Here is a 13,684-nt window from a genome sequence, read left to right as displayed (position 1 = left end):
TACTCCACACTCCGGTGCTTTTATTTTCAAATGCCAATAGCAACACATTGTTATCAATTCATGTCCAACTAATGGGCTGCAACCTCTAATATATCTTTTAAAAAGGCCAGCCTGCCCTTTTAAATTTCCATTTGCAATACTAGGCCAATGGAAGGGCCTCAGGGGTCTGTGTAACCCCTGAAATTTTATGAAAAGTTACAGGACTAAATAATCATGAGAAAAACGGACAAGCCCATGTTGGGGACATTCTACCAGATGCCTCACCAGTGCAGGTCCTGACAAATGAGGAATGACTGAGAAACTGCCACAGATCAGAGGAGACGGGGAGGCAGATGATAAGTGTTCTGGAGATGACTGGTGACAGTTGTACAAACTGAGTGTACTAACACCACAAACTGTACACTTAAAAGTGGCTTTCCTCTCACAACAACGTCTGTCCGTCTGTCTCTCTCTCTCTTAAATCAATAGACATCCTTGGGTGAGGATTAAAATAAATAAAATAATTTTAAAAAGGCTTAAATGGTAAATTTGATGTTATGTTTATTTTACAATTAAAAAATACAAATAATGGAATTTGTGCTGATACATACTGTCACATAAACCCTGAAAACATTATCTACATGAAAGCAGTCAGACACAGAAGAGCACATAGTATGATTCCACTCATATGAAAATGTTCTAAAATTGTGGTGACAGTTGTATATATCTATAAATATACTAAAAACTATTGCAATATGTACTTTAAATGGGTAAACTGTATGGTATATGAATTATATCTCAACAAAGCTGTTGAAAGTTTTAATTAGTTTTAAATCTAGGATCACATTTATTTGAACTCAGGAAGACCTTACATGGTATNCACAGATCAGAGGAGACGGGGAGGCAGATGGTAAGTGTTCTGGAGATGACTGGTGACAGTTGTACAAACTGAGTGTACTAACGCCACAAACTGTACACTTAAAAGTGGCTTTCCTCTCACACCAACATCTGTCCGTCTCTCTCTCTCTCTCTTAAATCAGTAGACATCCTTGGGTGAGGATTAAAATAAATAAAATAATTTTAAAAAGGCTTAAATGGTAAATTTTATGTTATGTTTATTTTACAATTAAAAAATACAAATAATGGAATTTGTGCTGATACATACTGTCACATAAACCCTGAAAACATTATCTACATGAAAGCAGTCAGACACAGAAGAGCACATAGTATGATTCCACTCATATGAAAATGTTCTAAAATTGTGGTGACAGTTGTATATATCTATAAATATACTAAAAACTATTGCAATATGTACTTTAAATGGGTAAACTGTATGGTATATGAATTATATCTCAACAAAGCTGTTGAAAGTTTTTATTAGTTTTAAATCTAGGATCACATTTATTTGAACTCATGAAGACCTTACATGGTATCCAGTAAATTCTGGAACCAGATTCTGGTGGCAGGCTGGAAAAATGAAGAACAAATAAAAGACTGAGTTTTAGGATGGCTGACAGAAAAGGTCAGGAAGGTCTCTGACCAGGCACACTAGCTCTCCAGTCAAGGTGGCGAGAACAAAGGCAAAACCATAAAACACACGAACTTGATCAGACACCTTTATTCTGGTCCCTACCATTCATTAAGCAACCTACACAAATTATTTCCCTTTTCTTTGCCTCAAGCAGCAGCAGCTGCATTGAGGCCAGAAATGGAAGACACAGCAGTGGAAGACCTTGTAGAGAAAAACTGACAGATGAGATTTGTGTTTATTCCGGCTTAGGTGAAGTGAGAACAGGAAAAGTGTATGTGTGGCTTTCCAAGGACACATCTTCAAGGCTGAGGCCTGCAGAGGGCTGGCTGAAGGATGCAGGTGACGGCTCACAAAAGTGCCCAGCTCAGGAATCAATCCAAAGTACCTAAAAAGATGAAGAGCAATGCATAAGGTGAGGTACCTCGGGAGATAGATGAGTGTAATAAACGGGGCAAAGTTAATGTGAAAGCTGCTTTGGTGCTGGCAATTCTCTAAGACCAAAAACACTTGGTTTGAAGAATATCCATCCAAAAGATCCTTGGGGAAAATCATGTCAGCACAAAGGGTGGGCAGTTGGGAACTCAGCACACTGGTCTGGAGAGTTAGAATCAGAGGTAGGAAAAGACCTAAGAAGTCATCGGGTTAATGAGCATCTGTGAACTCTGCACAAGGGATGAGTGATACAAAATACATGAGAATTTCTCTAAGCAAAGAGTTTATAATTTTTTGAGAAAGTTACAGTTTACGATGTAATACTAAGTGCACAAGTTTCCATGCCCTCCCATCCAAGATTCCATTCAAAAGGAAAAATGGCTTAAAAAAATATGTCAATCTACAACGAAGAATGTGGGGGCAGGCATCAGCGTTAAGAGATTTCAACAAAAAGCTGAGTAACAAAAATCTGACTTAAGTATGTTAATAAATAGTGTAGAAGAAAAATGAGCCCAGAATGAACAAAGAAGGAGCTGCAGCAGAGGTGGGAGCCCGTCTGCCTAGGGGACCCACGCAGAGGCTGCAGACGCAGGTGTCGGGATGACGGCAAGAGACAGCAACAGCTGGCCCATCTCCCCATACCCTCCCCAAGTGCAGCAGCACCAGGAAACAAGGATTTAAACCTAATTTGGCAGGAAAGTATCAGAGGGCTCTCTTCTAAAAAACTAAAGGAATTATCTGGAGAAGCAGAACAGCTTCTGAAAATGCTGGCTCCCCACATAAAGCCGCCTGCATCCTGGCCTTTTGGGGACCCCACCATAACATCCAGTCCCACTCCTGTTCACAGTAAAATAGAACTACCAGATAAAACACACACATATACACACAGTTTCCAACAACAGTCGTATTCCCTCATTTTTAAATAGAATGAAAATTACCAGGCATTTGAAGAAATCCTATACAGTGAGAGACCAAAATTTACTTTTTTAAAAAGAGAGTATGTTAAATTTCTGCTGCGACCAACTGAAAAAGCTGATTTTTTTTATTCCTTTAGGCATTGAAGAAGCATCAAGAAAAGTCAGATCCAAAATCCAGAAAAGGCAAGAACAAAGCAAACCCAGCCTTCAAAGCTGCCTTTGCCCTGAAGGTATCTGCCAATCCAAAAGACAGATCTGAGAAACAGCCGTGATTATGGCGCTCAGCGAACCAGGAATCAAATCGCAGAGTCTCCCCAGGTGTGAAGGTCTGATAATGTTCCCCATCCCACTTTTTAAAAAAAGCTGGAGTCCCAAATAAACAGCTACACTCTCAAGTGAGGCAAAACCAGAATTAAATTAGCCCCTCACAGTCCTACAATCAGGGTTCATACCACCATGGTGATCTGAGGATCCTCAAATCTTGAATTTGGATTAAGGAGATCCTGCCCTGATAAATGCGAGCTAGGTGCCTTGCAGATGCACATGACAATCTTTGAAGATTTTATAACATAAGCCTCAAATTATCCAACAAATAATTTTACCAAGTTCAATGAACGATGATGTACTGATATGACTAGACATATAGAGAAAAATACCTTGAGACAGGACCAACAGAAACCATAGACAAAAAAAAATGCTTCAAAAGGCTTAATTAAGTACCAGACTGGACACAGACCATAAAACAATTGTGCTTACTATGTTTAAAGAAATAAAATACAAGCTTCAAAATCCCTGCAGAAAATACAAACAATAAAAAGTGACAAAAATATGTTTTAAAAATAACCAAACAGAATCTGCAGAATTGAAAAATATAAAAACAAAACTGAAACTAAAAAACAGAAAAGTTTAAAGGGGATAAAACCACTGAAGAGAGAACAAACTGGGAGGTCAGAAAAAGTACACAGAACACATCCTGGGGAGGCAAAATGGCTGGGTTTTACCATCTGTTTAATGGGATCCCAAAGAGAAAGGAGATAGAAAAAAACAAAGCATAGCCAATATTTCAACAATTACTGGCTAAGAATTTCCCAGGACAGATCCACATATTTAATAACCCTTAAATATGTTAAACCCACATATTTAACTACATGAGAAATCTATACCTAAAAACATCAAAGAGAACTACAGAAATAGCAAAGGTAAAGAGAAGATCTCAAAAGCATACAGAAAAAAGGCTGAATTAATTGCAAAAGAATAACAGGTTAACAGGTGATTTCTCAACAGAAACAATAGAAACTAAAGAAAGTAGATAACAGCTTCAATATGTAAACGAAAAAAAAGGCAGCTACCAGTAGACCCAAATTTAAGGAAGTTCTAAAGGATTTACTTCAGAAAGAAAGAAAATGATCACAAATGAAGGATCCAGGAGTACATTATGAAAAGAAGAGCAAAGACAGTAGTAAGTATACTGGTAATTTTATATTTCATTAACTGTATAATATAGCAATGATAATAACTTATGTGAACTGACAAAGACAAAAGATGAAACAAAAATACATGACAATAACACGTGTGGCAGAAGAGACTTATAAACGGAGTCAATATATTCTAAGATCCCATTCTGCTGAGGGAAAAGGTACTAACAACAGACTTTGATAAATTAAGGATGCATGAAAGTACCTGACAGAGTAGCAACTAAAAGAACAGAACTAACTAGATCAATTAACTTCCAAAACAACAGAGAAAAAAATAGAATAATAAATTATACTTAAAAAGGGGGGGCAAAAGATGAAAAGAAAAAAATAAAACATGGGCAAGACAAACAGCCCAAAATGAGAGATTTAAATCCATACACATCACTAATTACATCAAATATAAGTTACCTGTGTGTGTGCCAGTTAAAGACTGTCAGTCTGAATTTTCAAAATAATCCAATTATACACTATCTGCAAAGATATAGAAAGGTAAAAATAAAATTTTTTTTGCCCTGGCTGGTGTAGCTCAGTGGATTGAGCACGGGCCTGCGAACCACACAATCGCAGTTCGATTCCCAGTCAGGGCACATGCCTGGGTTGCAGGCCAGTACCCAGCAGGGGACACGTGAGAGGCAACCACACACTGATATTTCTCTCCTTCTCTCCTTTCCTTCCCTTCCCCTCTAAAAACAAATAAATAAAATATTTTTTAAAAATTTTTTTAAAAACCTGGTATACTTTTATAACATTAGACAGAATAGACTTTAAGGCAAAAAGCACTGCTAGAAGTAACATGGTCAATTTATAAGTATAAAAGATTCAAATACTAGTAATATATAACAATATTAAATGTATACATACCTAATTTTATGGTCTCATAATATATAAAAATAGACCCAGAAATATAAGTAGAAATAGTCTACAATCATAGTAGACTTTAACACACAACTTTCAAGAACTGATTAAATAAGCAGACAAGAGGAATTCCACAGAAACACAAAATCTGAACTCTGCAATAACAACACGTGACAGTGCACCCAACAACCACAGAATAAACCTTTTAAGAACACACAGAACAGTCACAAGGTTGCCCATGCAGTGGGGCCATAACTCAGGTTTCGAATACCCCAAAGGACAGAAATAATAGAGTACATGTTTTAAAACAATGCAATTATTAACAACAAAAAAGTTAACTATAAAATTTTCATATTTTTTGGAAATTAAAAAATATTCATCTAAATAATACACAGACCCCAAAAATCAATTTAAAAACATTCAGCCCTAAAAACAAAAAGGAAAAAAAACCCTCAACCCTGGCTGGTGTGGCTCAGTGGACTGAGCACCAGCCTACAGACTGAAAGGTTGTTGGTTCAGTTCCCAGTCAGGGCACATGCCTGGGTTGCAAACTGTGTCCCTGGTTGGGGGCCTGCAAGAAGCAACCAATTAATGTTACTCTCCTTCTCTTTGGCTTTCCTTTCCCCTCTCTCTATAAATAAATAAAATCTTTACAGTTAAAAAATTTCAAACCAAATAATAATAAAAATAGCTATTAAAAAGTGAGTTACAGTCAAAGCAAAGACTAGTGAGAAATTTATAACTTAAAATGTATATAGTAGAGAAAAAGCCTAAATATTAACAAACTAAAAATCTATCTCAGAGAGTTGGCAAAAATTAGCAAACTTAAACTCCAAAAAAGTAAAGAGAAGGAATAATAAAGAGCAGAAACTAATAAAATATAAAACAGAATTATATGTTAGCATCAACGAAGCCAAAGGTTTGTTCTTTGAAAAGACTAAGAAAATTGATAAACCTCTAGTGAAAGTGATCAGGGAAAAAAGAGAAAAATTTCTGATGGCACAAAGAATACAAAAGGGAATGTTAATAAATTCCTTATAGACATTACAAAGCTAATAAAGTACATTGTGAAGAACTTTATGCCAATAAATTTGAAAATTTACATATACAAATGTAAAATTCTTAGAAAAACTGAACTCCTTGGGGAAGGGCGGGGGGAATGTCTCACAAAACTAAAGAGGAACAGAATAGTTCTAAAAGCATTCCAAAAATTGAATCAATAACCAAAAATCTTCCCACAAAGAAAATTCCAGGCCACGATGGCTTCCTTGGTGAATTTCACCAGTCAAAGAAATCGGTCTAAGTTTACAAAAAGTTTTCCAGAGAACATAGAAAAAAAAGAGGTAATTCTCCATCTAATTTGAATGGGGCCCACATATAGTATAAAAAATAGCAATCTCTCTTATAAACATTATGCAATATTTGCATTCTGATAATTCACACACACAAAAAAACCTACGGTAAGCCTAATTACTGGGAAAACACTAAAAGCTTTCTCTTTGTCATCAAGATATTTGCTATCACTACCTCTACTCAACACTACTGGAGATTCTAGCCAATGCATTATGGCAAGTGAAAAATTAAAACATAAGATTTAAAAAGAACTTCACAGAAATGTCATTACAGGCAGATATTACTGTGTGATTAAGGAAATCCAAAAGAATAAACAGATAAATCATTACAATTAATAAAGCTGAGCAAAAGACTAGGTGCAAAATTAACATACAAAATTAATTATATTTCTATATACTAGTAATATTTTAAAAATGATATTTTTAGAAAGATACCACTAACACAATATTAAAAACATTAAGTACTTAGAGGAAAATATCTAACAGTATATGTCAAGAATTCTTCGTGTAAAATAAAAACATAATTTAAAAAAATTAAAGATCTAAATAAAGGAAAATCATATCATGTTCATGGACTGAAATATTCACCATTGTAAAGATATCGTTTCTCCCCCAAAGTAATCTATGGACTCAACGCCATCCATATCAATATTCCTTTTTGTGAAATTTGACAAGTAGATTCTAAATATACATGAAAATGCAAAGAATCAAAAACACTTCAAGAACAAGGGGGGAAGAGTTGCTCTCTTGAATAAACTACTATAACTGAGACAGTATGGTACTGCCACGGGAATAGAAAAACAGATCAATAAGAGAGAACAAAGAGCCCAGAAACAGCCTTGCTTTAGAACAAAGATAGAAATGTGAAAAAATGATATGGACAAGTAGATAACCAAATGAGAAGGAAAAGAAAGAAATTAGACCCCCACCTCAATCCAATAAATAAAAAAAGTCAACTCTGGTTTTATAAAAGACAAAATATAAATATTTTAGGATATAGAAGAATGTCTTCATAACCTTGGGTTAGGGAAAAATTTGTTATTAAACAGGTCACAAATAGCGTTAGCTACACAGAGTGAAAAAGAAAATCATACACCGGGAAAATATATTTGTCTCTCATATACTGAACAAGATTCTATTCAGAATATATATGTATTATTATAAATCGATAATAAAAAAGACAAAACATCCAAAAGAAAAATAGGACAAACATGCAAAATAAGAAATGAACATGCATATGAAAAGATGCCCAACATCACTTATAATCAGGGAAATGCAAATTAAAACCACAATGCAATTTTCACTTACATTCCTACCAGATTGACAAAAATCAAAAACTCTGATAATATCAAGTGTTGGCAAGAACGAGGAACAATGAGAATTTTCATATATTAACTAGTATTAATGTGAATCAGGTATACAGGAAGTTCAGCAGTACCTACAAAAGGGAGATACATATAGCCTATATCCCAGCAATTTTACACATACACATACACACACACACCCCCAAAGGAAAACATACAAGAATGTTCATAGCAAATTGTTCATAATAGCACAATATCCAAAAAGTGATACAAAAATGGTTACATTGTAGTATTGTCATATAATGGCATGCCGTACAGCAAAAAAAGTGAACAAACTAGATATATGTATAACCACAAAGATGAATCTCATAAATGAGTTAACCTAAAGAAAAAAACTATTTATGGATGCACACTTATGTAGTCAAATTATAAAGAAAATCAAAGAAGTAATTACCAAAAAGTCAGGATACAGTTATGTCAGGACAGGACATGGGAAGACATAAAAAAGAAGGAATATATACAGAGCTTCTGAGGGCTGACAACATTCTACCTCTTGGTCTAGTTGTTGGTTACAATGCTGTTCATTTTATTATTTATTGACTTTACATTTGTTTGTGTTGTATTTCACAAGGAAAGACTTACAAAAGAATATACATATACAAGTTGATTTGCATAAAATATCCAGAAGATTACAGAGCCTAATAAGAGTGGCCTGCAGGGAGGGGGCCTGTGTGAGGTAGTAAGGGACAGAAAGCACAGAGAAGGACTGTTTTTCAACTTCTACACTCAACTTACAGATACAACATGGAAGATTCAACTCTGATAAGATGACATAAATGTTATCAGCCTCAACAGTGTGAAAGAATAAGTATAGATGACAGGGAGCAAGAGCTGGAAGCATGCTAAAAACAGGAAAGGAACAGACAGGTGCAATATAGTCACACCTTACACAGTGGGGAAAAAAGAAGTATGTTAAAATACAATAAAAAATACAGATTTTAGTGTGTTATATAAATTGTAAAAATAATGATACAACTACCAAAAACAGAAAAGAGGGAAGGGACTTATGGGGTAGTATAGGTTAGCCAAATCTTCATTTATCATAGCAGGAATGGATAACTGCAGCTGGTAAATTAAGGAGGAAGCATATTATTTAGATATATAAGTAACCTCCTGAAAGCTAAAAACAAAAACAAAAGGATGAGGGGCAACAGCTGTTATCTCATTATATGCCATTAGGTAACTATTTGATTTTTAAGTATAGATATATATTGCCTTGATTAAAAAAGAAAAAAACAATTTTCTACTTGTAAAGACATAAGAACATTTGTTTTAGCAGGTACAAAATAATATAATACTGACTAAACCCACAAGGGCTAAAATGGCCAAAATTCTGATCCATTAATGTGATACAGTACAGAGGATTCAATTACTAAGCTTATTGGATCAGAACATGAAAATGAACACATCTGCCCCTCAATAAATGGCATTTATTAAAAATCCAGGCTAAGTACTATGCCCTGGCAGAGACTGGGATAGAAAACTGTGTTAAGATCTCTCCACTTCTATTCCTGGCACCCTCCAATTAATCTATTATCTGAAGAGCACTAGTGGTATGTCTTTAAAATACAAATCAGATCATACTACTCATCTCTGAAGAGCTGGTAATTAAATATGAGTAGGTAAAGTAGGCTCCAACTTTTTTGATTGGAAAACTTACAGGAAGTCAGGCACAAGAAGTTGCCTGCCTTAGGTAGGCAGCTAGCAAGTCATTTTTAAGAATAATGAGTAGACAAACAGAATGGCTTAAGAAAACACTACAAATTAAGAAAATACTTGAAGCTAGTCATGGGAATTTATCTTTACAGACTTTCAAAAGAATGGATCAAAAGGGCCAGGGGCTTAGATTGATACAAAGATGCAAAAACAAAGGTATCAATGTAATAAAAGAAATCAAGAAGATTTATGAAGGTAATGAAACTTGAAGGAGGTAATGAGAATACCTTGGAATATGTGTAAAGAAGAGTAAACTGATCAGATTTAGGAATTAAGTAGCAGAATAGTTCTAAGAGAAGGTAGCTAAAATGAGGTATTTCAAATATTTGCTAGATGACAAGATTTAGTTAGTACACAAGTTAATCTAAAATTCCTAAGAATGGTCCTGGCTGGTGTAGCTCAGTGGATTGAGCGCGGGCCTGTGAACCACACGATCGCGGTTCGATTCCCAGTCAGGGCACATGCCTGGGTTGCAGGCCAGTTCCCAGTTCCCGGTTCCCGGCGGGGGACGCATGAGAGGCAACCATACATTGATATTTCTCTCTCTCTCTCCTTCCCTTCCCCTCTAAGATAAATAAATAAAATCTTAAAAAAATAAAAAAAATAAAATTCCTAAGAATGGACACAAATACAGAATCTCTGCAGCAAAATAATCATTTAACAGGACTACTAAAAAAGAGAAACAAGAAGTAACCCTTTAAATGTTGGCAATTATTTCTGATTTCTAGCGCTTTGAGGGGGAAAATTTATATCTAGAGGTAGAGCAAAGTAGGAATTAAACATCAGAATCTACCTAACTCCACTGCAATCTTCCTTACTCTCCCATTTCTTTATGATTAGCAATTCTCTAGTAGAAGTTCAAATTCCCCAAGGGAATTAGAATCTCTAAATCTCATCAGATTTAACAAGTTAGTTTTTTCCTATCTCAATAGGAAGTAGAAAGAAAGAATTATCCCTACACAAACAAGGAAGATCCATGCATCCATTTAATATAAGGTTTTGAAGTCAGATCATTAGCATGGAAAAGACAGCTGGAAATAATTACCCATTGGAGAACTTACCTTCCAGAAAAGCAAATTCATCCACAGCTTCTATTGCATTATCTGAAACACAAGACAAAGAGTCATCAGCCCACTAAAAGTACAATGCACACACTGAAGGGGGCAAGAGACTTTGTGCAAACCAGGAAATTTATAAAACTTGTCCCTCTGCTATCTTGAGATCATTTCCACTCCACCACCAAATCTTAACTCTCAGCCAACGTGCACAATCTCTCTCCCTCTTGCTCTCTCTCCAATAGCAAGAAAAGCTGGGCAAATCCTGACTGTTCAGTGAAGGGAACTTCTTTGCTCCGTGAATCAACAGAGAAGAGTTCGGCAATATAGCAGGGAAAGTGAGAATATGATATGCAGAAGCTTAACACCATGATGGTTACCACCTAGAAAGAAGAGTCAGAAATCAAACCTCCAGTTTCTAGAGGAGAAAGAAATGGCAAGCCTGGTACAACATGGCAGACAGGATAAAGAGGTCTGTCAGCTTGACAACAGCTAGACTCCTTTCATTTTCTGCCCCAACATACCGCCAGCCACTCAAAGCATAGAGACTCCAAAGGTAGGGCTTTCTTACACCATGACAGTCCAACAGAAAATATCAGAGAGAGAGACCCTGTGGCACCAGACATCATTTTACTTTGATGCCTTCTTAACCAGTAAGAGGGAAACTTCACCCAGCCTCCCTTGTCAGCCCTGGGTACCAAATATCACAGTGACACTCTACCCAAATCTCTCCTCTGGAGGGTTTTCCTCTTTCCTTGTTGAGCACAGCAGTAGGCATCTTTTGCAATAGTCTCCACGAACAGTTCCTGCGATGCAAACAGAGGTGTACAGTAAGCCCTCACTTCACTTTCTGGGACTTTAAGGGACATACCATATAACAAAACTAATTTTACCTTAAGCTAAGTGATATAAACAACAGTTAAGCTCCTATGGCATCTCATCAACGTTATACAGAAACGATGTTGAACGAAAACAAAGTTATTTGAGGATCTGCTGTACTAAAGGTACTAGCACAACTTTTGTGAGTGCTCCTATTTGTGAATAGGGGCAGGTGTGAAAGGAGGCTCAGATGCCTAGAGAAGTTCTGAGGGAAGCTGAAGGTTGTCCTGCACTTCCTAAAGGTCTGTTCCTCCTTGCCCTCCTGCAGTAGGCCATGACCTGTCCCTCCTCCCTTATTTGTAAATCCTCAGCCCCACTCATTTACTTGAGATTCCTACAAATTCTGTGGTAGACACTAGAGATGCAAATTAAAGTTGCTGTCCACGCCCTCAGGATGAGGCAGGCGTGTTGACAAACTACTACAATACTTTGTAGACATGACTTCTCCAATTTTCCCTTCTTACACTCACAGCTCATAACCCCGCCCCAGCACCTCTCACTTCCGGGTCTTCAGCAAACCCCGCCCAGACCCGCCCCTTCCTTCTCCGACTCCACCCCCAACTCCAGCCCCGCTGCCGCTGAGTCCCGCCCCTCGCCGCGCTCTCCGCCCCCATCCTTGTGCCCCTTGTGCTCCCCGCGCACCGCGGCTCGTGCCAGGATGAAGATGGCTTCCTGTCCCGCGAGTGTTACGTCAGGGTCTGCCTTAACCAAGGCCTTCACTCGCGCCAAAGGCAGCCTGGAGAGACGAGCCCCGGGTCCATTCGTCGGGGCTTGTGGCTGCGGAGCCACTGCCTCCCCACTAGACCCCTCCTCCTCGCGGGGAGTCCCGCTTCCAGCAGCCGCCGCCGCCATCCGGGCACTGAGGGAGCTGCGCGCGGCCGCCGACTGTGCACGCGCCTGCGGCGCCAGCCCCCTTCCCGCGCGCAGTTGAGGCCACGCCCTCTGTGAGCGCGTGGCTCCGCCCCTCACCCAACCCGACTGTGCTAGGAATCCTGAGTGAAAGTCCTGACAAGTTGGAATCCCGCGCGTTGTGTGGCGGCCTTACAATCCGGCCGCACCTCACCCCCATTGGAGTGTAGTGACTTCCTTTTCGGTTTTCGGTGACCCACCGGTGCCATCCGGTGTAGTTGAACCGAGGAACCGCAGCTCAGTTGGTGAATGTGGTCTGGGATGTCGCTGGAGGAGCTCTCAGATCTGGAGAAAGCCTGGCTGGACCCTCGAGAGTCTTTGTCAACGCAGATTGATACCCAAGGCTGCGCTGGATGGCCCAGTGTGAGAAGAGGTTACTGAGTAGGGCGCGAAATTTGAACCAGCTTCAAAGAGAACAAGATGCTCTTGAATGAAGTATAGGACTTTGGCAGGCAAAAATGGAAGCAGTTCAGTCTAGACAGGAAACCACAAGAAAGAGCCATAGAGGCTGGAAAACGACATTGTGACAATCACAAGGCGCATAGACTTACTCAGTCAAGAGTTGCATCACAACCTTGCTTCTCAAACTTTTGTCTTAGGATCCTTTACACTCTTAGAATTTATTAAAGACCCCAAAGAGCTTTTGTTTCTTTGCTTATATTGATATTTATTGTACTAGAAATTAGAACAGTGTTAAAATATTCACTTAACATATGTTAATATATTACATGTTAACATAACATTTTTATGAGAAGTAACTTACTTTTGTAAGTTAATGAGAAGAGTCTCTTTAATGCCTGACTTAGACAACTGGATTCTTTCGCGTTTCTCAATGTTAACACTCTCATTTCTCACGTAGATCTCAAAAACTCCACTACATCTTATTGAGGTAATGAGAATGAAATGGCAAATAACCTTTTCATATTATTAAGGAAACTGAACCTTAGCTGTTTCTTTTAGTGTCTTTCAAGAGAAACCAACAACCTCCCTCCCAGCACCCCTTCAGCAGCCAGGCGGAACAAGATCAGACTAGTTTCCATGGCTAGAGTCTGTGCAGAACAACCACCCTTCCTCTCCACCATAATAGTTTGTTGGAGGGGGCAGACTGATTTGAGCCTTGGCTCTGATCTACTTGTGTGGTTTTCTCAAAATAAATCCTCTCTGCAAAAGACATCTGCCTCTGGGTTTGACTTTTCAGTTGTGCAGCAGGCAACAACAAC

At 38.0% G+C, this 13,684-nt stretch overlaps 1 protein-coding gene across 1 annotated transcript; it reads right to left on the bottom strand.

Moving 5' to 3' along the window:
* Positions 1–1,581: 1,581 nt before the first annotated feature.
* Positions 1,582–12,452, bottom strand: POLE4 (DNA polymerase epsilon 4, accessory subunit). Its single transcript, XM_037064927.1, has 4 exons — positions 12,198–12,452; positions 11,398–11,482; positions 10,683–10,724; positions 1,582–1,895 (listed from the first exon to the last, which is right to left on the bottom strand). The coding sequence occupies exons 1-4, from the start codon at positions 12,405–12,407 to the stop codon at positions 1,882–1,884; spliced, it is 351 nt and encodes a 116-aa protein (XP_036920822.1). The 5' UTR covers positions 12,408–12,452; the 3' UTR covers positions 1,582–1,881.
* Between the last annotated feature and the right edge of the window lie 1,232 nt (positions 12,453–13,684).

Source organism: Sturnira hondurensis, unplaced genomic scaffold (genome assembly GCF_014824575.4).
Source record: "Sturnira hondurensis isolate 20B ecotype Veracruz unplaced genomic scaffold, ASM1482457v3 Scaffold0015596, whole genome shotgun sequence".
Taxonomy (NCBI): domain Eukaryota; kingdom Metazoa; phylum Chordata; class Mammalia; order Chiroptera; family Phyllostomidae; genus Sturnira; species Sturnira hondurensis.
The sequence above is the reverse complement of the archived record's forward strand: the minus strand, read 5'-3'. Positions and strand labels throughout refer to the sequence as shown.